The 25,157-nt window shown below is 42.0% G+C and overlaps 2 protein-coding genes across 3 annotated transcripts in view; both read left to right on the top strand.

Moving 5' to 3' along the window:
- Positions 1 to 20,258, top strand: part of LOC309482347 (uncharacterized protein) — a gene marked incomplete at its 3' end in the record, with an annotated part of 25,355 nt that extends 5,097 nt beyond the window's left edge. Inside the window, exons 2-10 of the mRNA XM_082147693.1 lie at positions 12,491 to 12,582; positions 13,250 to 13,353; positions 13,660 to 13,708; positions 13,905 to 14,048; positions 18,545 to 18,700; positions 18,882 to 19,028; positions 19,130 to 19,288; positions 19,448 to 19,591; positions 20,248 to 20,258. Of these exons, the coding sequence (XP_082003819.1) occupies positions 12,570 to 12,582; positions 13,250 to 13,353; positions 13,660 to 13,708; positions 13,905 to 14,048; positions 18,545 to 18,700; positions 18,882 to 19,028; positions 19,130 to 19,288; positions 19,448 to 19,591; positions 20,248 to 20,258 (927 nt within the window). The 5' untranslated portion in view covers positions 12,491 to 12,569. The remainder of the gene's footprint in view (positions 1 to 12,490; positions 12,583 to 13,249; positions 13,354 to 13,659; positions 13,709 to 13,904; positions 14,049 to 18,544; positions 18,701 to 18,881; positions 19,029 to 19,129; positions 19,289 to 19,447; positions 19,592 to 20,247) is intronic.
- The window catches only part of adgrf8 (adhesion G protein-coupled receptor F8), a 66,898-nt gene continuing 61,604 nt past the window's right edge, over positions 19,864 to 25,157 (top strand). For both annotated transcript variants that reach the window (XM_082148147.1, XM_082148148.1), the window contains exons 1-9: positions 19,864 to 20,006; positions 20,295 to 20,441; positions 22,876 to 23,028; positions 23,139 to 23,294; positions 23,478 to 23,624; positions 23,726 to 23,884; positions 24,035 to 24,181; positions 24,470 to 24,616; positions 24,906 to 25,052. In XM_082148147.1, coding sequence (XP_082004273.1) covers positions 20,405 to 20,441; positions 22,876 to 23,028; positions 23,139 to 23,294; positions 23,478 to 23,624; positions 23,726 to 23,884; positions 24,035 to 24,181; positions 24,470 to 24,616; positions 24,906 to 25,052 — 1,093 coding nt within the window. In that variant the 5' untranslated portion in view covers positions 19,864 to 20,006; positions 20,295 to 20,404. The remainder of the gene's footprint in view (positions 20,007 to 20,294; positions 20,442 to 22,875; positions 23,029 to 23,138; positions 23,295 to 23,477; positions 23,625 to 23,725; positions 23,885 to 24,034; positions 24,182 to 24,469; positions 24,617 to 24,905; positions 25,053 to 25,157) is intronic.

Raw genomic sequence — 25,157 nt, forward strand, 5'->3', positions numbered from 1 at the left:
GCTTGACATGCCAGAATCCACTTTTGACATCACACACTGTGAATACCTTGGCTTTGGACAGGTCTGGGAGTATGTCCTCAATAGTAGGTAGTGGAAAGTGGCTGCGCTTTAATGCTTTGTTTAATGGCCTGGGGTCGATGCACACTCTCGGGTTTCCATTTAGTTTCTGTACAACAACCATACCGCTGATCCAGTCTGTGCTGCATTCGACAGGTGTTATGATTCCTCTGCGCTGTAGATCCTGTAGTTCCGCTTTGAGTGGTTTCATCATAGAGACTGGCACACGTCTCTTGGTCAACTGCACTGGCCTTACAGTTTTATCTACCTCTATTTTGTACTCTCCTTCTAGACATCCGTCTCCAGTGAATACATCAGCATACTCATCTTTGATTTGTTCCATGCACCACTTTCCAGTTGTAAGTTTCTTTGTGGTGACAATGCTATCTATTGCCATTATATTCTCATAATGCACCTTTATGAGCTTCATGGCCTCACTTGTTTTTTTTACCAAGCAATGGTACAGCCAAGCCGCAACATTCTAATCTGAAAAATGAAGCCTACCCGGAAGTGCGAAAAACTGCAATACATCGAAAATCCGCTAGGGGAAGGTCCCAAAAGGGAGCAAATGTCCATACACCCCCATGTTAAAATGTCCGTTTTCACAGCATAAATTCATGTTTTTACAGGTTGGTCCCATGGACTTTTATTGTATTTTTCGATAGGTTCCGAGTGCCTGACAACTGTGAGGGGGGTGAATTTTTTTCTAACTCGTTAGTTTAGATCGTATTTAGATATAAAATGTATGACAAATAAGGGCGCGATTGACAGCTTGATTGACAGCTGACAACGAGCATAGGCTGCGCTGAGTGGAATTCCTGAAATTTGACGTCTCGGCCATGATCTGACACAAAACATCATACCTGTAAGTTATCCTTTCTGAACATTTGTATTGAAATATGGCGCCGCCCATACCCCCCATAAACGGCCTCAAAACCGTTCTTCAGAAGTCTATGGGTGACGTCACAGACGCTTTGTCCATATTTTTTACAGTCTATGGGTACAGCGTCATCTCCATCTACCACTTGGAACTCGAGCTGGTACAGTTTCTGGTTTTTAGGATTTCTCAACTTAACTTTACATTTTCCTAGTGGTCTCAGTTTGCTCTTGTTGTACATGAGTAATACACTGTCTGTGTGTTCCAGTTTTGTTTCCGGGTTTATCAAATGGATCGGAATGATGTTGCAAATGGCACCACAGTCAATTTGGAATTTCACCATGTCTGTCCCAAGAAGCATGCCTGCAAACAGCTGGGTGTCATCTGCTCTGCTCGTGCCCACTGCATTAACATCCTCTGCCTGTGCTTCAGTCACACACAGAATTTCCTCATATTCTTCACTTTCACATTCTGTTACCTTATGTACAATAGTCTTTTCTCTGTGTTCTGGGCGAGCTCTACATTTCGCTGCAAAGTGGTTGTCATTTCCACATTTTTTGCACTTTTTCCCATAAGCTGGGCATTTCAGCTTGTTTTTATCATGTGTCTTACCACAGAACTTGCAGTCCACTGTGTCACTTGTCTGTCTCTGGTGCACTGCTCCTCGTAGTTCATGCACCTCTTCCACCATCGGTCCTGAGATGGCTTTACAGTTCTCCCGCGACAACTCTGCAGCTCTGCACAGCTGTATGCACGTGTCCAGCGACATATTTTTCTCACGCAGCAGTCTCTCTCTCATGCTTGTGCTGTTTAATCCACACACAACGCGGTCGCAGATAAGCGAATCTCTCAGTTGTCCGAAGTTGCATGTTTTCGCCAGTACTCTTGACATAGCTGTCAATAGACTCACCCGACCTCTGGTTCTTGGTGAAGAAGCAATACCGTTCCACAGTTTCGTTCACATAAGGGTTGCAATGTCCATCAAATTTGTTGATAATGTCTTTTAACCTCCATGTATCTCTGGCGGCGTCACTCATTAGTGAGTCCATTAATTCTCTGCCGCTTTCGCCAACAAGATAGCTGAAAAGTGTCACTTTTTTCTTTTCATCGTCGTCACTCACTGTTAGCTCCACATAAAGCATAAACTCATCCTTCCACGTCTTCCAGGACCTTGAAAGATCGTTGGAGTCCAAACACAATGTCTGCGGCGGCTTCAATCCTTCCATGTTGCATACGGGGATGCTCACGGTTAGCAACTCTGCTAACGTCCCCGTTACTGTCTCGTTAAACGGCCTCAGTCCACTACCGCTGCCACCATGTTATATTCCGGTCTTTATACTCACAGACTCCAGAATATCTTGTTTAACACCCAACTGGTGGTGGTTTATTAAGCAATATGTTTTGAACACATACATAGAGAATTACCAGTGCTACAGCATATCCTGCGAGCCTTTGCGTGCAACTCACTAAACGGTCCGTGCTGCGACCACAATATATTATCAAGGACCCGCCTCATAGCACATTCTCACATGCTAAACTATCACTATTGTTAACAATGACAAGCCTGAGCTTTGGCCATTCCTTATTAAAAAAATATTTTATAAGTCTAACTATCGAGATTTTAAATAACTAGAGATGGAACTTTTTTGTACACCACATACAAACCACTGAAATCGGTTGATAAATGTAATTTTTTTAAGTTTTTTATCCAGAAAAACCGCAGCTCACCTGTTTACTTGCATTTAATTACAGCGCAGTCTTGCCCTCCACAAAATGGCGGACGCGTTGACGTATCGCAGCAACGTTCCAAAGCGGCCAATAGGGCGTCTATGTATTTATTATGTCTATGGTGTGGACAACCCCCATGGAAGAGAGGGGTGGGGTGAGCAGTTGCTCATTATTATTTAAAGAGACATGCACCGAAACGGGTCGCTGTGAACAGAGCTGTTTTTGAGGAGATAAAAAGTGTGTTGTTTTATGCCTGGTTCAGATTACACGATGTTTTTTTTTGTCTGTTACGATAGTCACTGTGTCAGATTACACGATTTTGACTCCTAAAAATCTTGTCATGTCGTGGACAAGAAACATGTCAGACAACACGTTGTTTTCCGACCAGTCATCGCGAGCCGTCTCACACACACGCTCACTCACATAGCCTACACGCACTCTCTCACACACACACACACACACACACACACACACACACACACACACACACACACACACACACACACACACACACACACACACTCTCACACACACACACACACACACACACACACACACTCACTCACTCACATGCACGCACTCTCTCTCTCTCTCTCTCACACACACACAGACACACACTCACTCACTCACTCACACGCACACACACAGTCACACTATGGCAAGCCAAGTGGTTCAGAATTAGCTTTCCTGTAGCTCAGTGGTAAGAGCATTGCATTAACAAAGCAAGGTTGTGGGTTCGATCCCAGGGGATTGCACATACCTATGTATAAATGTATAGGATAACGCAATGTAAGTCGCTTTGGATAAAAGTGTCTGCCAAATGCATAAATGTAAATGTAAATTACGCTATTGATTAATCGCGTTTACAGCCAAATACGGCATTTTATACCGCATTTGACGGCGCAAAATACGCCGTTGTAATTACAAACGGCGTAAAAAACGCGCGAAATACGTCAATGACGCCGTATTCGACGGCGTTTTAGTGTGCATGGAAAGCGCCGCTTTTTACGCCGTTCATCTCGCCATATGACGCCGTAAAAACGAAAAACTATCGTTTCAAAGAATAGTACAACGGCGAGCGCGTCAAGTATAGAGCTGGTAAGTCCCGCCCCTTCCGCTAACCCCACTGGACCTCTAGGTTGAAAAACTGTCAATGCAAGTGAATGGGAGAAAATAATTATTTTCTGGTCCCGTTTGAATTTTGCCATGAATGTAAACATAATGTTGTCTGTGAATTTTTAATATAATTTTTCGTGTAAAGAATGCTACAATTTAGCGGGTAGAAGTTTGATACGGTTAGACTTTGTGTGAGAGCACTTTGTGGACTACAACTCTTCGCTGCTTTCGACGCGTTTGAAACGTCACCACCACTCGCACACGGACACTAGTTCACGGATCCCACTAAACATGGCTGTGCACTTCACCGCTTTCTTTCAGGGAGAAGACAAAATCGTTGAGGTTGGCGAAAACCACGGGTAAGTCAACTTTATGGGGTGACGTCACATAGGCGACATGTAGTCTTTCTCGTTATGTCTTTTCCACAACTGCTAGCCGAAGAATCATACCATATACTGTCAAACTCGTAACATGAAAAATTATATAAAAAATTCACAGACAACATATGTTCACATTCATGGCACAATTCAAACGGGACCAGAAAATAATTATTTTCTCCCATTCACTTGCATTGACGATTTTTCAACCTAGAGGTCCACTTGGGGTTTTACGGATGGGCGGGACTTACCAGCTCTTATAGACGCCTCGTCCATTTGGGGAGGTGCGCGCGCAGTCTGCAGAGACTCGCGCTGCGGAGCCAGGTGAAAGTATAAACAAGGCTTGAAACGCCGTCATTGACGTATTTCGCGCGTTTTTTGCGGCGTTTGTAATTACAACGGCGTATTTTGCGCCGTCAAATGCGGTTTAAAACGCCGTATTTGACGGCGTTTGGCTGTAAACGCGATTAATCTATAGCGTAATTCTGAACCACTTGGCGTGCCATATCACACACACTCGCGAACACACACTTTCCCTCACTCACTCGCGTGTCGTCGTCGTGGAGGACCGTTAAAAAATTAAACATGCTAGTCTTTTTGTCGTGATGTCTTGAAGCATCGCAGACGCAACATAGGTTGTCGCCCACTATGACACACTATACGAGATGAAACGATCGAATCTTGCGTCCCCACAACGTTGAATCCCCACGACACCCTACGTCAAACGGATCGTGCCAAAATCGGGCTAAAATCGTGTAAAACCTGGTTCACACGGGACGATTTTAAAATTGTCGGTCGATTTTCCAAACCTGAGAGACCCCACACACGGGGATAAAAAATCACGGGTCTAACAGTTTTGGTCGTACAGTGTGTGGTGCGCAGCCACACGGCAAAATCAACACATCACACACGAACCTATTTGACTCCCGAGCATCTCAGGTCAGACGGGAAATCTCGCAAAATACCTCGAGACATTATGTGACTTCAGAGTAAACAATCATGGCGGACGAAGAGGATGCAGTGGCAATAGTTTGTAGTTTGTTTTTAACCGGAAAAAAAGGTTATCAGAAGAAAAGGCAAGGCAAGGCAAGGCAAGGCAAGTTTATTTATATAGCACATTTCATACACAATGGCAATTCAAAGTGCTTTACATAGAAGAAATTAAAATAATAAAAAGAAATAAGAATAATTAAAACAGTTTAGAAAAATAAAATGAATTACAGTACAGTACAGTCGGACGAACAGTGGCACAGTGCTCATTCAGTAAATGCACAGCTAAACAGGAGTGTTTTGAGTCTGGATTTGAATGTGACCACTGTAGGAGCACATCTGATCTCTTCTGGAAGCTGGTTCCAGCTGCGGCTGGCATAATAGCTAAAAGCAGACTCACCATGCTTAGAGTGAACCCTTGTTATTTCTAGCTGATATGATCCTAATGATCTGAGTGATCTGTTGGGTTTATATTCAGTGAGCATATCTGCAATGTATTGAGGTCCTAGGCCCTTGAATGATTTATATACCAGTAATAATACTTTGAAATCAATCCTAAATCTAACTGGTAGCGAGTGTAAAGACCTGAGGACTGGTGTGATATGTTCATATTTTCTGGTTCTGCTCAGAATCCTAGCGGCAGCGTTCTGTATGAGCTGCAACTGTCTTATGGTCTTTTTGGGAAGGCCAGTGAGGAGTCCATTACAATAATCCACCCTGCTGGTGATGAAAGCATGCACAAGTTTCTCTAAGTCTTGTCTGGAAACAAAGCATCTAATTCTTGCAATATTTTTTAGATGATAGTATGCTGATTTAGTTATTGCTTTAACATGACTACTGAAACTAAGGTCTGACTCTAGTGTCACACCAAGATTCCTGACTTGATTTTTAGTTGTTTGACCTCTGGAGTGAAGGTATGCGTTCACCTTGAGAACTTCATCTTTGTTTCCAAACGCAATGACTTCAGTTTTATCTTTGTTTAACTGAAGAAAGTTTTGGCACATCCAACTGTTGACTTCATCAATGCATTGGCACAGGGAGTCAATTGGGCTGTAATCGTTAGGCGATAGGGCTAAGTACAGCTGTGTGTCGTCTGCATAGCTGTGGTAAGCAATTTGGTTCTTTCTCATTATTTGGCTCATTGGGAGCATATACAGGTTGAACAGGAGTGGCGCAAGAATTGAGCCTTGAGGGACTCCGCATGTCATGGATGTCCACTCAGACTTATGGTCTCCTATACTCACATAATAACCTCTCCCATCTAAGTATGACCTGAACCATTTTAGGACTATCCCAGAAAGCCCCACCCAGTTTTCCAGCCTGTCAAGAAGTATGTTATGATCGACAGTGTCAAATGCAGCACTGAGGTCGAGTAGTACCAGCACTGATAATTTGCCTGAATCAGTATTTAAGCGAATATCGTTTATTATCTTTATGAGCGCTGTCTCTGTGCTGTGATGCGGTCGGAAACCAGATTGAAAATCGTCAAAGTATCCATTCGAGCTTAAGAATTTGTTCAGCTGATTGAAGATAACTTTTTCTATGATCTTGCCTATGAAAGGAAGATTTGAGATCGGTCTATAGTTGCTTAATATGGTCTTATCCAGATTGTTCTTTTTCAGGAGGGGCTTGACAACTGCAGTTTTCAGGGAGTTTGGAAAACTCCCAGAGAGAAGTGAGGCATTTACCACTTCTAGAAGATCTGCTTCTAAACTGTTTAACACACTTTTGAAAAAAGATGTGGGAAGTGTGTCAAGAGCGCATGTTGATGTTTTAAGGTGCTGTACGGTTTCTACCAAAATTTTGCCATCAATTTTATTGAAATCAGACAAAGTTACTACTTTTTCAGGTGGTCTGATCTGTCTGACCCCAGCGCAACTCAATGATGTGCTGATCACCTGTCTGATATTATTGATTTTGTCAGAGAAGAAAGAAGCAAACTCACTGCACTTGCTGTTTGAGAGCATTTCACTGCGAATCTGGCTTGGGGGGTTTGTCAGTCTCTCTACAGTAGCAAAAAGAGTGCGTGTGTTGTTTAAATTGCAGTTTATAATATTTGAGAAGAAAGTCTGTCTAGCTTTGCCTAGTTCCATATTGAAAGCATGAAGGCTGTCTTTGTAGATGTTATAATGGACTACAAGCTTTGTCTTCCGCCACATGCGCTCTGCTTTTCTGCATTGTCTTTTCATATTTTGCACTGCTGTTGAGTTTCTCCAAGGTGCTTTTTGTCTGCCACTCTTCTTCCTGACTTTCACGGGAGCAATATCATCAATTGCACTTTTAACTTTTGAGTTAAAAGAATCAAGGAGAAAATCAACAGAGTCAGCAGATATGCTTGGTGTTAAGGATATAGCCTTCATAAATAGTACACTTGTCACGACCGCCAAGGTAATAAGCACAGGATCCAAAGTGCAGCAAAGTGAGGTGTTTAATATCAAAAGGGTAATCCAAAAAGCGAAATCCAAAACAGGCAAAGGTCAGAATCCAGGTAGGCAAATAACAAAAACAAGAAACAGACAAGGCAGGACAAGGCAGGACAAGGCAGGGCAAAACTCAGGCAACAGACGCGGTGTAACGTTAAACATTGATTCACAAAGAACACAAGACAAACAGGGCTTATATACATGAATGACAAGGGGATAACAAGAGACAGCTGGTGATACAAAATACAGACACCTGGGTGCAAATCACAGACAGAATTGTGGGAGATGAAGTTCCTAGTGCAAGACACCGTGGGGGTAAGGAGGACATCTAGTGGGTACCCGGGGAAACACAACCAGACACTGTGACATGACCCCCTCTCTACGGAGTGGCTCCCAGACACTCCAAGACGGAACACAGAACAAACCAAGAGATCAGGAGGGAGGTAACACGGTGGAGGATCCAGGGGAGGGACGGGGGACCAGGTCCATGCAGGGGAACAAACACGGGGGAACTAGGATAAGACAGGGGCCAGGGAAACATGGACAATAGGATGGGGAAACAGGGGAAAACCAAAAGCCGGGGCCAAGCGAACAATCCATCGGGTGGTCGGGGCAAAGCGAACAGTCCATCGGGTGGTCGGGGCAAAGCGAACAGTCCATTGGGCGGCCACGGCGGTGAAGACCCCTCGGACGGCCACGGCGGTGAAGACCCCTCGGGCGGCCAGGGCGGTGAAGACCCCTCGGGCGGCCAGGGCGGTGAAGACCCCTCGGGCGGCCAGGGCGGTGAAGACCCCTCGGGCGGCCAGGGCGGAGAAGACCCCTCGGGCGGCCAGGGCGGAGAAGACCCCTCGGGCGGCCAGGGCGGAGAAGACCCCTCGGGCGGCCAGGGCGGACACTTTCCCCCGGGCGGCCAGGGCGGAGACTTTCCCTCGGGCGGCCAGGGCGGAGACTTTCCCTCGGGCGGCCAGGGCGGAGACGACCCCTCGGGCGGCCACGGCGGAGACGACCCCTCGGACGGTGGAACTGGCACCACCGGCTCAAGCACTGGAACTGGCACCACCGGAACTGGCACTGGAACTGGCACCAACAGCTCAGGCACTGGAACTGGCACCAACGGCTCAGGCACTGGAACTGGAACAGACTCCACCGGCTCAGGAACTGGAACAGACACCACCGGCTCGGGCACTGGAACCACCGGCTCGGGCACTGGAACTGGCACCACCGGCTCAGGCACCGGAACTGGCACCACCGGAAATGGCACTGGAACTGGCACCACCGGAAATGGCACTGGAACTGGCACCACCGACTCAGGCACCGGAACTGGCACCACCGACTCAGGCACCGGAACTGGCACCACCGACTCAGGCACCGGAACTGGCACCACCGACTCAGGCACTGGAACTGGCACCACCGACTCAGGCACTGGAACTGGCACCACCGACTCAGGCACCATCGGCTCGGGCACTGGAACTGGCACCACCGGCTCGGGCACTGGAACTGGCACCACCGGCTCAGGCACTGGAACTGGCACCACCGGCTCAGGCACTGGAACTGGCACCACCGACTCAGGCACTGGAACTGGCACCACCGACTCAGGCACTGGAACTGGCACCACCGACTCAGGCACTGGAACTGGCACCACCGACTCAGGCACCATCGGCTCGGGCACTGGAACTGGCACCACCGGCTCGGGCACTGGAACTGGCACCACCGGCTCGGGCACTGGAACTGGCACCACCGGCTCAGGCACTGGAACTGGCACCACCGGCTCAGGCACCATTGGCTCGGGCACTGGAACTGGCACCACCGGCTCGGGCACTGGAACTGGCACCACCGGCTCGGGCACTGGAACTGGCACCACCGGCTCGGGCACTGGAACTGGCACCACCGGCTCGGGCACTGGAACTGGCACCACTGGCCCTGGAACAGACACCACCGGTCCAAGCGTGCGCGCAGCCCACACACACCACACGGCTGTGGCCATAATGGCCAGTGTCGCGGTCACTGAGGGCTCAGGAATAGATGTCACCGGCTCAGGCCCAGGAACAGGAACAGACACAGACACAGACACAGGAACAGACACTGGCTCCAGCTCAGGAACAGAGACTGGCTCCGGCCCAGAGACTGGAACAGACACCACCGGCTCAGAAACATACACTGCCAGCTCAGGGACTGGAACAGACACCACCGACTCTGGAACAGACACCACCGGCTCAGACACAGGCTGTACGGCCATCTTGTCCATGGACACCGGCTCGGTAAACGTGACGGGAACACTTTCGGCGGCGGCCATCTTGTCCGAAGACACCGGCTCAGCAGACGTGACGTGAACAGTCTCTGGCTGGGCAGACGTGACGTGAACAGTCTCTGGCTGGGCAGACGTGACGTGAACAGTCTCTGGCTGGGCAGACGTGACGTGAACAGTCTCTGGCTGGGCAGACGTGGCGTGAACCGTCTCTGGCTGGGCAGATGTGACGTGAACAGTCTCTGGCGTGACAGCAGGCTGTACGGGCATCATCTCGGACCCGTGGTCGAGGCCGAGAGGTTTCCTCCTCCTCCGCCGTCTCTGATGGTGAGTGGACGGCTCTGGACTAGGTGGAGCCCGCTGCAGGGGAACCTCTGGATCGATGTGCGGCCAGAACGGGTAATGGAACGGGATCTCCTCCCGCCCACCTCCACCTCCTCTGCGACCTCCGCGGGTACCGCGAAACTTTACCAGGCGGGTCCCCACGAAAGAATGTTCACGGGGGGGAACCTTAACCGACTTGGTTTGCCCGGTGTTCTTGCGCTGTGGCTCAGGGGAGTTGACCGCCATTCTCTCCTCCATAATCGAAGCCCACAGTGCAAAGCATTCAAAAATGCTCATTCTGGGTTCTGGTGCTGATGGTCCTCCTTGTTCCCCTCTGGCAGCGGGGAAATTGCGGCGGGCGCTCATACTGCTTGGATCCTAGAGGGTGAATCAATCTGTCACGACCGCCAAGGTAATAAGCACAGGATCCAAAGTGCAGCAAAGTGAGGTGTTTAATATCAAAAGGGTAATCCAAAAAGCGAAATCCAAAACAGGCAAAGGTCAGAATCCAGGTAGGCAAATAACAAAAACAAGAAACAGACAAGGCAGGACAAGGCAGGGCAAGGCAGGACAAGGCAGGACAAGGCAGGACAAGGCAGGACAAGGCAGGACAAGGCAGGACAAGGCAGGACAAGGCAGGACAAGGCAGGGCAAGGCAGGGCAAGGCAGGGCAAAACTCAGGCAACAGACGCGGTGTAACGTTAAACATTGATTCACAAAGAACACAAGACAAACAGGGCTTATATACATGAATGACAAGGGGATAACAAGAGACAGCTGGTGATACAAAATACAGACACCTGGGTGCAAATCACAGACAGAATTGTGGTAGATGAAGTTCCTAGTGCAAGACACCGTGGGGGTAAGGAGGACATCTAGTGGGTACCCGGGGAAACACAACCAGACACTGTGACAACACTAGTGTTCTCATTTAAGCATCTCTTCTTGACAGTCACAGATCTAGCTTCAGTGGCAGGAGAGATCAATATATCAAAGAAAATACAGAAATGATCAGACAGTGCTACATCCTTAATAACAATCGATGAAATGTTTAGACCCTTACTGATAAGTAAATCTAGAGTGTGTCCATGATTGTGTGTGGGTCCATGTACATGCTGAGTCAGATCAAAAGTTTTTAAAACAGTTTTGATTTCTTTTGCCATATTGTTTTCTGCATTATCTATGTGAATGTTAAAATCTCCAGCAATGGCAAAACAGTCAAGCTCTGAGGTAATTGTTGATAACAGTTCTGTAAATTCCTCAGCAAAGGCTGGAGAGTATTTTGGAGGCCTGTAAATAATGATGAGTAAAATGCGTGGAGCACCTTTTAATACAATACCCAGATATTCGAAAGACGTGTAGTTCCCAAATGATATTTGCTTACATTGATAGATATCTTTAAAAAGAGCAGCTAGACCCCCACCTCTCTTAACAGCTCTGCAGACACTCATAAAAGTAAAGTTAGGAGGGGATGTTTCATTTAGGATTGTTGCACTGCAGCTGTCTTCTAGCCAGGTTTCATTTAGAAGCATAAAATCCATGTTGTTTGTGGTTATTAAGGCGATGATCTCCGACGTCCACCGGACTTTCTGGTGCGCGATGCCACCGACAGTTTTGATTATGTTTCCCGGTGCTTCCTCGCCGCCTCGTCACCTCGCTTTCTGATTGGCTACACTCCACAGTCCACAGGCTGCGTGCTCGGGGGACACCACACACGAGGAGAAATCGGGCCAAATAAATCCAACATGTTGGATATCCCCGATTTGAGATCGGAGCGGTCCCGACGTCCTTCCGAGCAGACGAGAGCAGTCTTAACACACCACACACGGCAGGAATATCTGATCAGATTATTTTACGATAATCGGAGCATCCTTAAGATTGTCGGAAGGAGTGAATCGGCCAATCGGGGCTAAAATCGGCCTAATTATCCTGCCGTGTGAACCAGGCTTAATCTGAACCAGGCATTACAGCCCATTTTCCACAAGTTGGTATGATTCTTTAGGGTCTTCATGTAAAGTTTGTAACACACTTTGATTAAAATTCCTCAATGGTTGCCGATTGGCATCCGATGACCCATTTAAAGAGTTCTGTGTGTATGTATAATAAAAGCATAATTGATTTCAGCCCAGGCGATTGCAAAAGTAAGCTACCATAAGGATATACTCTCATTTTATATATCTTGCATTGAATGTCTGTTTGTTCAAAACTTATAAACGAACGTTAGCGTCTTTAAAGATGCTATCACATATAAACTTTTATACAGTATAAAGTACAAGTACAGTATACGTTTTTGTACATATGACACCTATGGCTTTTAGATTCTGATATGTCATATATTTGTTCTATTTTACAGAAAAATACAGGATGTCTGGATGAATAAAAGAAAATCCACATTTTGAAGAAATATACTAAAGTTACCTTGAGTGTGAAACATGGCCAGTGAAGGTACAATAAACTAAAACATACTTTTGTTAGAAATCCTGCAGTATATTTTCAGCATAATCAATAATATGAGATTTTATATTACATTTGATTACATTTTAGTTGTCAACGTAACAATCAAAAGAAGCCCCAGTTAAAATTTTTGTTAATTTTGTGCAATTTCAGTTAAAGTACATTTTAAACTAAAATGATGAATTACTGAAAGATTTTTTTTTTAATAATTTAAAAATGTTTTTGTCAAATATGGCAGTATTTATTATAAATTATCTTTTATTTATTTATTTATGTCATGTTTAGTTTCATTGTTATGTTCAATTTCTAGTCATGTTTTTTTTTTCATTGTTTTGCCTGTGTTCTAGTTCATTATTAGTTGAAATGGTTTTCTGATTAATCCTCACCTCACCACAGTGTTTGATTGTTCTCTGTTTATCAAAGTGGATATATATTTCATTCTGTATCACACATCTCATTCTTGATGGTTAATCTACAGCTCACCTGTGAAAGTCACTCACATGCGATCACAGCAATACCAAAGCACAACGATCCAACGATGTCCCGTCCTTTTTTTGTACAAGCCGTTGTATTTTGATATGTGTGATATAGAAGAAAAGACAATGGCAAATTCCGTTTCATGCCAACTTTAAGAACATTTATAATTTCTCAATTTCAGGGAAAATATTAAAATACCTATTAGGAGTCCTCATTGCTATCCTGCTGAACCATGGATGTGTTGTGGACACTTTCATTTTTTCAGAAATTAGTACGGATTTACAGGTAGGGAAATGTTGTTTTATAAATATCATACAACAATGAAAATCATGAAATAGAATGATGCACTTTCCTGTCTTTTTAAAATATCAAATCTAAGATTATTTTAAGACTTTTATTAAGATACACAGTATGCATTAACCCCGAACACTGTATGTATGTATGCATCCGAACACTGTTGGTGTATGTATGTATGTATGTATGTATGTATGAATGAATGAATGAATGAATTTCAGTATGAGAAAACATGAAACATTTCATTGAAAGTCTGCAATAAAAAAAAAATTCTTCTGTCTTTTTACATCATTTCAGTTTAGCAACACAGATGAGCCAGTACATCATATAAGACGAAGAAGTGCAGGTCTGATTCACAGTTTTGTCCTCTACTCAATACAATGCTCTAATAATAGTTTGATGTTTTTTGTATAAAAATAAAGATACATTATTTTATTTTATTGGCCATTTGTTTTGAGAGAGTTGCTTAATTGTTTTGCTTAGGAGTAAAGGCCTATTGCACACATGGTTATTAAAATCACATTATGTTTCCATATGTATAGATCCAGTTGAATACATTATGGTTGTGGATATTAATGTACCTGAAAATGTAGAGATCAACAAAATCAGATCTTTTTTGACCGCTGTTACACTTCCATTTCAAGTGGACAACAGTACTGAAATTACAGCTTTGAACATTTCAACAGGTGAGCCTGTTAAAACCATCATCATTCATCAGCTAAAAATCCTTCTGATGTCTATACACTGTTAGACATTTTATCGTATTTTTGCGGTAACTTACTGGCAGCACTATTGCCAGTAAGTTACTGTAAGTTCCCCTTTACAGTAGCTTACCTGTAAATGTGTTTTACAGTAAGATGCCCTTACCGCAATTTAATTTTACAGTATGATGCCCTTACCGCAATTTAATTTTACAGTAAGATGCCCTTACCGCAATTCAATTTTACAGTAAGATGCCCTTACCACAATTTAATTTTACAGTATGATGTCCATACCGCAATTTCATTTTACAGTATTACAGCCCATTTTACACTATATTATTATTTATATTTTACATGAATGCTATTGAATTTAATAAATTCCAAAAAATCAACTTGAGTCCATGTACATCAGCATATTCTTTATTCACTCTCACAATCAATTACATCCATTTTATTTATTTATTGTGATGCAACATTAGGCAAGGCAGTTTTATTTATATAGCACGTCATACACTTTGGCAATTAAAAGTGCTTTACACAGTAAGGAATTAAAATAATCACAAAATAAAAGCAAGGAAAATTAAAGTGCACCTATTATGGATTTTTGAAAATGACCTTTCATGTAGTGTGTAACAGCTCTAAGGCCACAGATTGGATGTGTTCTATGACAGTGTAAACAGGAAAAAAAACACATGCATTCAGATATTTCGAGATCGGTTTCAGGCCTCATTCATATGTGAAAATAAATCAGATATAAATCGGATATGTGACGGATGGCCTGTCAAAACGTTGTCTCGTCGTAGGAGAGGAATGTGGACAAACGCAAAAAAAACAAAAAAAACAACAACTTTATTCCACTATTCATTTCCTTCTCTCTGGGCCTCGAGTTAGTTCACGTAGTATAACTGTGTTGTACGTCACACGTAGGCTCACTATTGGCCGACGCTGGTCATGTGTGTGATGCGTGTGACGTACAATACAGAAGCGCTGCGCAGTTATACTACGTGAACTAACTCGAGGCCCAGAGAGAAGGAAATGAATAGTGGAATAAAGTCGTTATTTTTTGTTTGTTTTTTGCGCACAAAAAGTATTCTCGTCGCTTTATAAACTTAAGATTGAGCCACTGTAGTCACTTGGACTATATTAACGATGTCTTTAATACATTTTCTGGGCCAGCAAGTTATAATGTCTTAGAAGCCTATGGAGGAGTGATCCAGCTCTCAGATTTAATAAAAAAAATATCTTACGGGGTTGGAACAATATGAGGGTGAGTAATTACTGACAGAATTTAAATTTTTGGGTGAACTAACCCTTTAAATACCTATGCTAATCACTTTGTGGGCCACGATAATCTATAACTGTGTCTATTAATGCAGTATATCACTGAGAAACGTCCTGCTTGTGTCGTCCTTGTGATGGAGGTTCGGGTTGAATAACTAGTTCTCCCAGTGTTTCATTATTGGACTCGCGTTCGGATATGGTAAAATCGATGTCATTGTTCGTTACTGTGTTTAGTTTACGGTGTAGGAAGCCTCAGGACAGCTGATGTTGTTATGGCAATGGGTGTTTTTGTTTAAGACACGCGCACTGTACGCAGTAAACCAATCACAACAGACTGAGCTGTCTGGCCAGTAGCATGTGGAAAGGAGGGATTTAGAGAGATTGATTCATCTGACGAGCCGTTTAAGAATCTTTGAAAAATGTGGTGATGTGCAAATGTATATTATGAGAAAATTCAACAGTTTTTTTTACCTTTGATGCACGTAAACCTGTTGTAGGTAAGTGTTGTAGTAAATAGGATAATAGGGGCACTTTAAAACAGTTATAAAAACAATAAAAAAATGTTCAGTACAGTTATAAAATGAATTAAGAGTAAAAAGATAATACATAGATAAACTTCTCATCTGGCAATACACCGGTGTATCATATTTTTCACAACTCCCAGTTTTACTCTGAGATTTTCCCATGGTGATTACACTGTGTCTGTGGTGTTCTTGCGGCACGCCTAAGAAATCAACGTATCCAAAAAAACTGATTTTTCCCTAAAATCGTACATGAGAAGCTCTAGGACTGATTCACGGGGTAACCTCGGGTTCACTGCCCCATCAGTCCGCACCCCAAAGATTTGTCCGGAAGCTCTAGGAATGGAATCGAATCAGTCCGCACCCCACAGAACCTCGAGTTTAATTACACGTCAAACTCACTACTTCACCACAGACAGAGGTCATCAGCATGGTTTCATCTCTCAATTTCCCCAATTAAGTAATTTATGTTTGTCTCTTACCCAATTCGCAGTGCCATTTGAGTTCAGTTTAGAATCAAAAGGAGGATGCAAAAATAGAACTGGATTCATAACAAATCAAAGCAGGGATCATGACAATACGCAACAAAAGCATCCCAGTTGGTCTTGACTGGCCTCCATACCGGTAAACCACTGATGGCTGATCTGAAAAAAAAACAGATAAAATGTGTGAGAAATGGTTGAGTTTGGAGTTTTGGAGTTTATTTAATCTAAATTTGTTCATGGACAGATGAGGAATCAACTTGTGCAACAGCAGTTATTACCAGTCGAGTTAGTTTAAATAGTATAGCTTTATTGCACATCCCTTGTTAGGGAACTCTATTAATTGCCTGAATGTACAATTACGTTAAAGGTACACTGAGTAACTTTATGGCCCTTCAAACTTAAATCTGAAATAGAAAGCTTTTGTAACATTACAAATGTTCTTACTGTCACTTTAAGTCAATTAAATGCATCCTTGTCGAATTCAAGTATTAATTTCATTCAACAACCCCAAAAAAATAATAATAATAAAATACTGACTGAACAGTAGTGCTTTCTATTTCAGATAAATGCTGTTCTTTTGAACTTTTTATTCAAAGAATCCTGAAAAAAAAGGTGTACAACTGAAAATAATCAGAAATGTTTCTTGATTCACACAAGTGCTCCTAAAAAAAGTTATGCTGCAAGTACTGCAAGTTATGTTACAATATGTTAATCACATAATGCATCTGACAGGTAGTCAAAACATACTTACAAAGCCAAAGATGCTCAGTGCTGAGGCTTTTAAAAGAGCCTTTGGGCTGTTAGCTCCTGTTGACACAGGGAAAAGAGAGAAATAGAAGAAACATTATTTTTCAGCAATGATTATTGGCAAATGACTATATGTTATGAACATGATAAATTACAGATCTAGGACGACTGCTAGATTGATCAATCAGATGACAGTTTTACCAATAATTGGCATAGAATTAAAAATGAATATTTTGCAATGAATATTTTTCAATTAGTCTGTCTTTACATTGCTTTAAATGCATTACTATTTTAACATGTCATATTTCGGTCCTGTGCAGAGTGAATCCAGCATTTATACGTAGCTGTCACATCTCTTACATCGTGTCTACACTTTGTTAATGAGAGTTTTCGCGAGCCTGCATAATTCGGCACTGAATAAAAACTCCTGCGTTCTCCAGAGCGCGAAAACAAATAAGCACAAATATGCACTGGAGCGTTTGGTTTGGCAAATCTGTTTCGCCAATATATTATAACAGTATCAAGTAACAGTATCAAAGTAGCAATCTCTTGCTTGCGTTTGAACCGGGCCTGGGGCAGAGAGAGCGCGAGAGAGTGCCTTTGAGAAAACGCGCTAGCCTAACTTACTTCAAAACGCATTTAACTGACGAGTAAAATATGCCATATAAACTGGTCGTAAAAAGGACAGAAAACCTTTGTTTGTGTAAATATTAGATTGTTATAAAACATTATCATATGATATTTTAATATGCCTAAAACATAAATACAATATGCATATACAAATTTTAAAAAATCTGTCTTCTTCATTTACAGTAGCACTACTGGTTTTGCGTAAACAGTAAAGTACTGTAAATTCCATATACAGTAAGTTACTGTAAATTTCATAAAAAATACCCATAACGCAGTGCATATTACAGTAGTTAACCGTAAATAATATAAGTGGTATTTTACTGGGCTTTTTTGCGGTAAGTAACTGTAAAATTACGGCAAAGTCTAACAGTGTAGTTATAGTTTAACCTACAACTAAAGTTATAAAAAATTAAAGGAACACGTCGACTTTTTGGTACTTTAGCTTATTCACCGTATCCCCCAGAGTTAGATAAGTCCATACATACCTTTTTCATCTCCGTAACTCTGTCTGACGCACCCACCGCTAGCCTAGCTTAGCACAAAGACTGGAGGTAAACGGCTCCAGCTAGCATACTGCTCCCAATAAGTGACCAAATAACGCCAACATTTTCCTATTTACATGTTGTGATTTGTATAGTCACAGCTTGTACAAATAACAAGGACACATGAGACACAGCCATCTTCTAACCGTATACATACTGGGAACTATATTCTCAGAAGGCGAAGTACTGCTACTTGGGCGGAGTGATTTTAAACATATCTATAACATACCTACTGATATCTACTCTGGTAATCATTGCACTCCTCTGCTTTCCAGTGTGTTCATTGAACCAAACTCAGTATCAGTGTAAATGTGAGGGTCTGTTTGTTTGGCCAAATGACACGTGTCACTCATACGAGGCCTGTGATGTCATCACTGATGGATCATGTACATGTATCAATGCCCTTCCAGTGGATGGACAGTTCTGTCAAGGTGAGACACTATCTATTATTGTATGGAGTTTTGTCATAAAGATATTAACAACACATTGATATTATTTTAAATTATAAAGCTTAGGCTGCATAGAAGGTCATTAAAAAAGCGGACTTTTTTTATTTTAAGAATTTAATTAATTGTACTAATTGTTTGGCTCAACCTGCTTCTGTTTTTGCAGTACTGCCCTCTAAGTACATGGTTGACATTGATGTGAGATTCTTTGACTTGTTCCTGGTGAACTACTTACGAAATCTCGTCAGAAATCTCAGCCTGCCTTTGACTCTGAGCAACAGCATAAATATCACAGATATCGACATGACTACTGGTGAGAGCTGAATGTTTGATCATGTCACATACTAAGATGAGTTCAGTATTAGGACAAATTGACAGTTTGAACACAGATTAATAAATCCTATTCTATTACAGTGTGTGGGTTAAATGGAACACAATATGAGTGCAAGTGTGAGGAGCGTCATGTTTGGCCCAATGACACCTGCAGGGCCTATCATGAGTGTGATGAGATTGTGGGAGGCACTTGTGGATGTATTCAAGCTCTCCCTTCAGAGGGTCCGCTTTGCCAGAGAGGTAAGAAATCACATTAGATCACAAATGTACTGATTGTAATTGTAATAACAGGACCAGTATGGTTTTACTCAGTGACACTTGACACGTTTTGGTGTTTTAGAAATCTTAACATTATTGCAATAGCTTCTCACTCTTTTTTTTTCTCTTTTTTTTTTTCAGACATCAATGAATGTGAAGATGCAGTGTCAGTTTGTGGTCAATACTCAGATTGTATTAACATCATTGGGAGTCACATGTGTTCATGCTGGAGTGGATTTAATACCTTCAATAAAGACAGTCCTGTGAGTCGGAACTCATGTCAGGGTGAGTATTATCAACTGATTTTGTTTCATAAAATTAAGAGTACAGAGCTGCTATTTCTTTACAGTTTGTGTGAATACTAGTGTGAGTTTTAGCTGTTCCTGTTTGAGGTGTAACATCACCAAACAAAAAATTGTTTTTTTTTCTTTTTTACCGTTGTGGAATCAAAATATCAATACTTTTGTTTAAATACCAGAAGTCTTTCATGTCTTTAGACGTTTTGCCTAATTTAATACTGTAAACGTAATATTTTTTTTATTTTTTTTTATAGATATAGATGAATGTCTGGTCAGTCCATCTGTATGTGGTCCAGACTCCAACTGCACAAATGAAATAGGAAGTTACAATTGCTCATGTTTGGATGGATTCACTGTAACAAACTCAAGTCTCACCATCAGCATCAGTAACCCGTGTAGAGGTAAATCCTATAATCACATTTATATACAGTCTAATATTTGGAAAATAACCTAGTGTAGTTTTTTATACTTTTCATTTTTTGCAATAAAATCATATTTAACACTGTTTGTTGTTTCATTAACAATTCAAATAAATTCTCTTTTTTTTTTACTGTTGCATACTACATTTTATTCGTCCTCTATTTATAGTTACCAAAACATAAGAAAACATAGATTTGAATTAAAGTGACGTTCATATTTCAGTGTTCCTATAACAACAATACCTTTTTTCATATCGTCATGTAATATAGATGTTAATGAATGTCTAAAGACATCAGAGTTCTGTGGTCTAAACTCTCGTTGCACCAACTCAATTGGGAGTTACAACTGTTCCTGCTTAATTGGGTTTACTGTAACAAATATGAATCAACCAATCAGCATCAGTAACCCATGCAATGGTGAGCATGTAGAAAATATACTTCATGATGTATTTTATTTATATTTGACAGAAATATCAATTAAAGGGTTAGTTCACCCAAAAATGAAAATTCTGTCAGTAATTACTCACCCTCATGTTGTTCCAACCGCGTAAGACCTTCGTTCATCTTCGGAACACAAATTAAGATATTTTTGATGAAATCTGAGAGCTGATCACTTCTCCGTAGGCTGCTAGGTGGCCCAAACTTGCTGGCCCAGAAAAGTTATTAAAGAGATCGTTAATATAGTCCAAGTGACTACAGTGGCTCAATCTTAAGTATATCAAGCGACGAGAATACTTTTTGTGCGCAAAAACAAACAAAAATAACGACTTTATTCCACTATTCATTTCCTTCTCTCTAGGCCTCGTAGTGTTTTTGCGCAGCGCGTCTGTGTTACACGTCACCACGTACGCTCACTATTGGCCGACGCTGGTCATGTGTGTGACGCGCAGCGCAAAAACACTATGCGAACCAACTAGAGGCCCAGAGAGAAGGAAATGAATAGTGGAATAAAGTCGTTATTTTTGTTTGTTTTTGCGCACAAAAAGTATTCTCGTCGCTTGATATACTTAAGATTGAGCCACTGTAGTCACTTGGACTATATTAACAATCTCTTTAATAACTTTTCTGGGCCAGCAAGTTTGGGCCACCTAGCAGCCTACGGAGAAGTGATCAGCTCTCAGATTTCATCAAAAATATCTTAATTTGTGTTCCGAAGATGAACGAAGGTCTTACGCGGTTGGAACAACATGAGGGTGAGTAATTACTGACAGAATTTTCATTTTTGGGTGAACTAACCCTTTAAATCGACACTCGGTTACTAACGCAACCTCGGTTCTCTCTAGAGAGGGAACGAGTGTTGCGTAAGTTTAGCTTACACTACGGGAAAACTCCTTTTCTCGAGAATATTGAAGAATTTTTTATAATTTAAAACGCATTTGCTGCAGCAGGCAGACATAGGCGAGGCAGCTCGCGCTCCCATTGGGTGCTCTGCGGCAACTGCTGCAACCTTTCAGTGTGTCTGGCATGACTCCAGTGCCAATGGGAAGCCTTCCCTGCGCTACGTCATGACCCGCCAAAATGGGTGTGGCCTAAGCCTATAAATACCCATCGCTTAGGTTGCTCTATGATTTCAGTCGACTGGAAGCGAAACCATAACGCAGCACAAATACGGCAGGTTACGCAACACTCATTCCCTCTCTAGAGAGAACCGAGGTTATCTGGTACCAGTCGGCCCTCGTCCATGGTTTCAGCGCTGCTGTGCATGGCTCTCACGCTGGACTCCTGTGTCGACGGGGTGGGGTCCGGGCCGTCGATGAATGAGACGGGGGACTCTGAGAGAGAGGCTCGCGGGGAAGCCGCCGGCGAGGGCTCTCTCACAGAAGGTTCAGGTGGCCTCTGTGAACGGCGCTTCTTACGGCACAGTCCAACAGGAGGCATCGGAGAAGCGGACTTGGTGGAGAAGACTGCCTGTCGAGCCCGCAGGGTCGAAAGAGGCAGTGCTTCGCACTCGCGGCAGCCACCGTCAGCGAGCGCGTGGTCCACATGGTCCTGGCCCAGGCAGGAAACGCACAGCACGTGGTGGTCCCCATCGCTGAGCGTGGCTCGGCACGAGCCGCAGAACATGGTGGGCATTTATAAATGGCGGATATTTTAGAGGAAAACGTGTGTGTCGCAGCGGCGAACACACACGGAGCAGTAAAAGGATATATGCGCCGGATAGCGCAGCAGGTACGGCGAGTGAAGGCGGCGATAATCCAGCCGGCGTCCTCTGTCTCAACCTCGTCTCGCTGAGTGCTGTTCGACGGCGCAGCTTCTTCTTCTCTTTAGATCCAGCGAAGTGAATCACTCACTGAAAGGAGACGGAATCATAGTGCAACCTAAGCGATGGGTGTTTATAGGCTTAGGCCACACCTATTTTGGCGGGTCATGACGTAGCGCAGGGAAGGCTTCCCATTGGTGCTGGAGTCATGCCAGACACACTGAAAGGTTGCAGCAGTTGCCGCAGAGCAGCCAATGGGCGCGCGAGCTGCCTCGCCTATGTCTGCCTGCTGCAGCAAATGCTTTTTAAATGATAAAAAATTAAGGATAATTTTTTGCTTCAATATTCTCGAGAAAAGGAGTTTTCCCGTAGCGTAAGCTAAACTTACGCAACACGAGAGTACTCTCGTAAGAGAACTTTTATATGGTTTGGTGTGTGTTTCTGTCGTTTCTGTTTTCAGCCATGATAAAAAGCTGCTTAAATACATAATCAAGTTGTTTAAAAAAAAGAACTGTTAAATGAAATTCAACAGTTTTTAATAATAATTTTCTTTTAATAATTGTAATAATTTTCTTTTGTGAACTTTGATTATTGTATTTGTAGGTAAAAGGCATTGTCATGATTTCTTTTTTTAAATCTTTTTTTCTACAGTGACTCTACCTTTGACTGAATATCTGATTGAAATTCAGATCAATAGTGTGGATAGTAGCGTCACTGATCAGCTGAGGACCCTTCTGATGTCTTTTAATTTGCCCTACATAATCAGTGACAGCACTAACATTACAGAAATCAACATAACTACTGGTACAAGCTCTGTCTCTGCTTTGTAATCTTAAATAGCTAAGAATAAACTCTATACATCGTGAATACTGACATAAATGATTTAATGTTTGGACTCTTCTTGTGCTTTTCAGTGTGTTCATTGAACCAAACTCAGTATCAGTGTAAATGTGAGGGTCTGTTTGTTTGGCCAAATGACACATGTCACTCATACGAGGCCTGTGATGTCATCACTGGTGGATCATGTACATGTATCAATGCCTTTCCTGTGGATGGACAGTTCTGTCAAGGTGAGACACTATCTATTATTGTATGGAGTTTTGACATAAAGATATTAACAACACATTGATGTCCTTTTAAATTATAAAGCTTTGGCTGCATAGAAGGTCATTCAAAAAAAATGACTTTATTTTATTTTAAGAATTTAATTAATTGTACTAATTGTTCAGCTCAACCTGCTTCTGTTTTTTCAGTACTGCCCTCTAAGTACATGGTTGACATTGATGTGAGATTCTTTGACTTGTTCCTGGTGAACTACTTACGAAATCTCGTCAGAAATATTAGCCTGCCTTTGACTCTGAGCAACAGCATAAATATCACAGATATCGACATGACTACTGGTGAGAGCTGAATGTTTGATCATGTCACATACTAAGATGAATTCAGTATTAGGACAAATTGACAGTTTGAACACAGATTAATAAATCCTATTCTATTACAGTGTGTGGGTTAAATGGAACACAATATGAGTGCAAGTGTGAGGAGCGTCATGTTTGGCCCAATGACACCTGCAGGGCCTATCATGAGTGTGATGAGATTGTGGGAGGCACTTGTGGATGTATTCAAGCTCTCCCTTCAGAGGGTCCGCTTTGCCAGAGAGGTAAGAAATCCCAATAGATCACAAATGTGCTGATTGTAATTGTAATAACATGACCAGTATGGTTTTACTTAGTGACACTTGACACATTTTGGTGTTTTAGAAATCTTAACATTATTGCAATAGCTTCTCACTCTTTTTTTTTTTCCCCAGACATCAATGAATGTGAAGATGCAGTGTCAGTTTGTGGTCAATACTCAGATTGTATTAACATCATTGGGAGTCACATGTGTTCATGCTGGAGTGGATTTAATACCTCCAATAAAGACAGTCCTGTGAGCCGCAACAACTCATGTCAGGGTGAGTATTATCAGCTGATTTTGTTTTCTGTTTTTGTCTCATAAAATTGAGAGTACAGAGCTGCTATTTCTTTACAGTTTGTGTAAATACTAGTGTGAATTTTAGCTGTCCCTGTTTGAGGTCTAACATCACCAAACAATTTTTTTTTTTTTTTTTTTTTTTTTACCATCTTGGAATTATAATATCAATACTTTTGTTTAAATACCAGAAGTCTTTCATGTCTTTAGACTTTTTACCTAATTTAATACTGTAAATGTAATAGTTTTTTTGTTTTGTTTTTCTCCATAGACATAGATGAATGTCTTGTCAGTCCATCTGTATGTGGTCCAGACTCCAACTGCACAAATAAAAGAGGAAGTTACAATTGCTCATGTTTGGATGGATTCACTGTAACAAACTCAAGTCTCACCATCAGCATCAGTAACCTGTGTAGAGGTAAATCCTATAATCACATTTATATTCAGTCTAATATTTGGAAAATAACCTAGTGTAGTTTTTTATACTTTTCATTTTTTTGCAATAAAATCATATTTAACACTGTTTGTTGTTTAATTAACAATTCAAAGCAATTCATTTTTTTAAAAACTGTTTCATACTAAATTTAATTTGTCCTCTATTTATAGTTATCAAAACACAAGAAAACATAGATTTGAATTAAAGTGACGTTCATATTTCTGTGTTCCTATAATAACAATAACTTTTTTCATATTGTCTTGTAATATAGATGTTAATGAATGTCTAAAGTCATCCGAGTTCTGTGGTCCAAACTCTCGTTGCACCAACTCAATTGGGAGTTACAACTGTTCCTGCTTGAGTGGGTTTACTGTAACAAATATGAATCAACCAATCAGCATCAGTAACCCATGCAATGGTGAGCATGTAGAAAATATACTTCCTGATGTATTTGATTTATATTGTAAGTAAATTTGACAGAAATATCAATTAAATCTTTTAAATGGTTTGATGTGTGTTTCTG

The sequence above is a fragment of the Leuciscus leuciscus genome (assembly GCF_965113295.1).
Source record: "Leuciscus leuciscus genome assembly, chromosome: 19".
Taxonomy (NCBI): domain Eukaryota; kingdom Metazoa; phylum Chordata; class Actinopteri; order Cypriniformes; family Leuciscidae; genus Leuciscus; species Leuciscus leuciscus.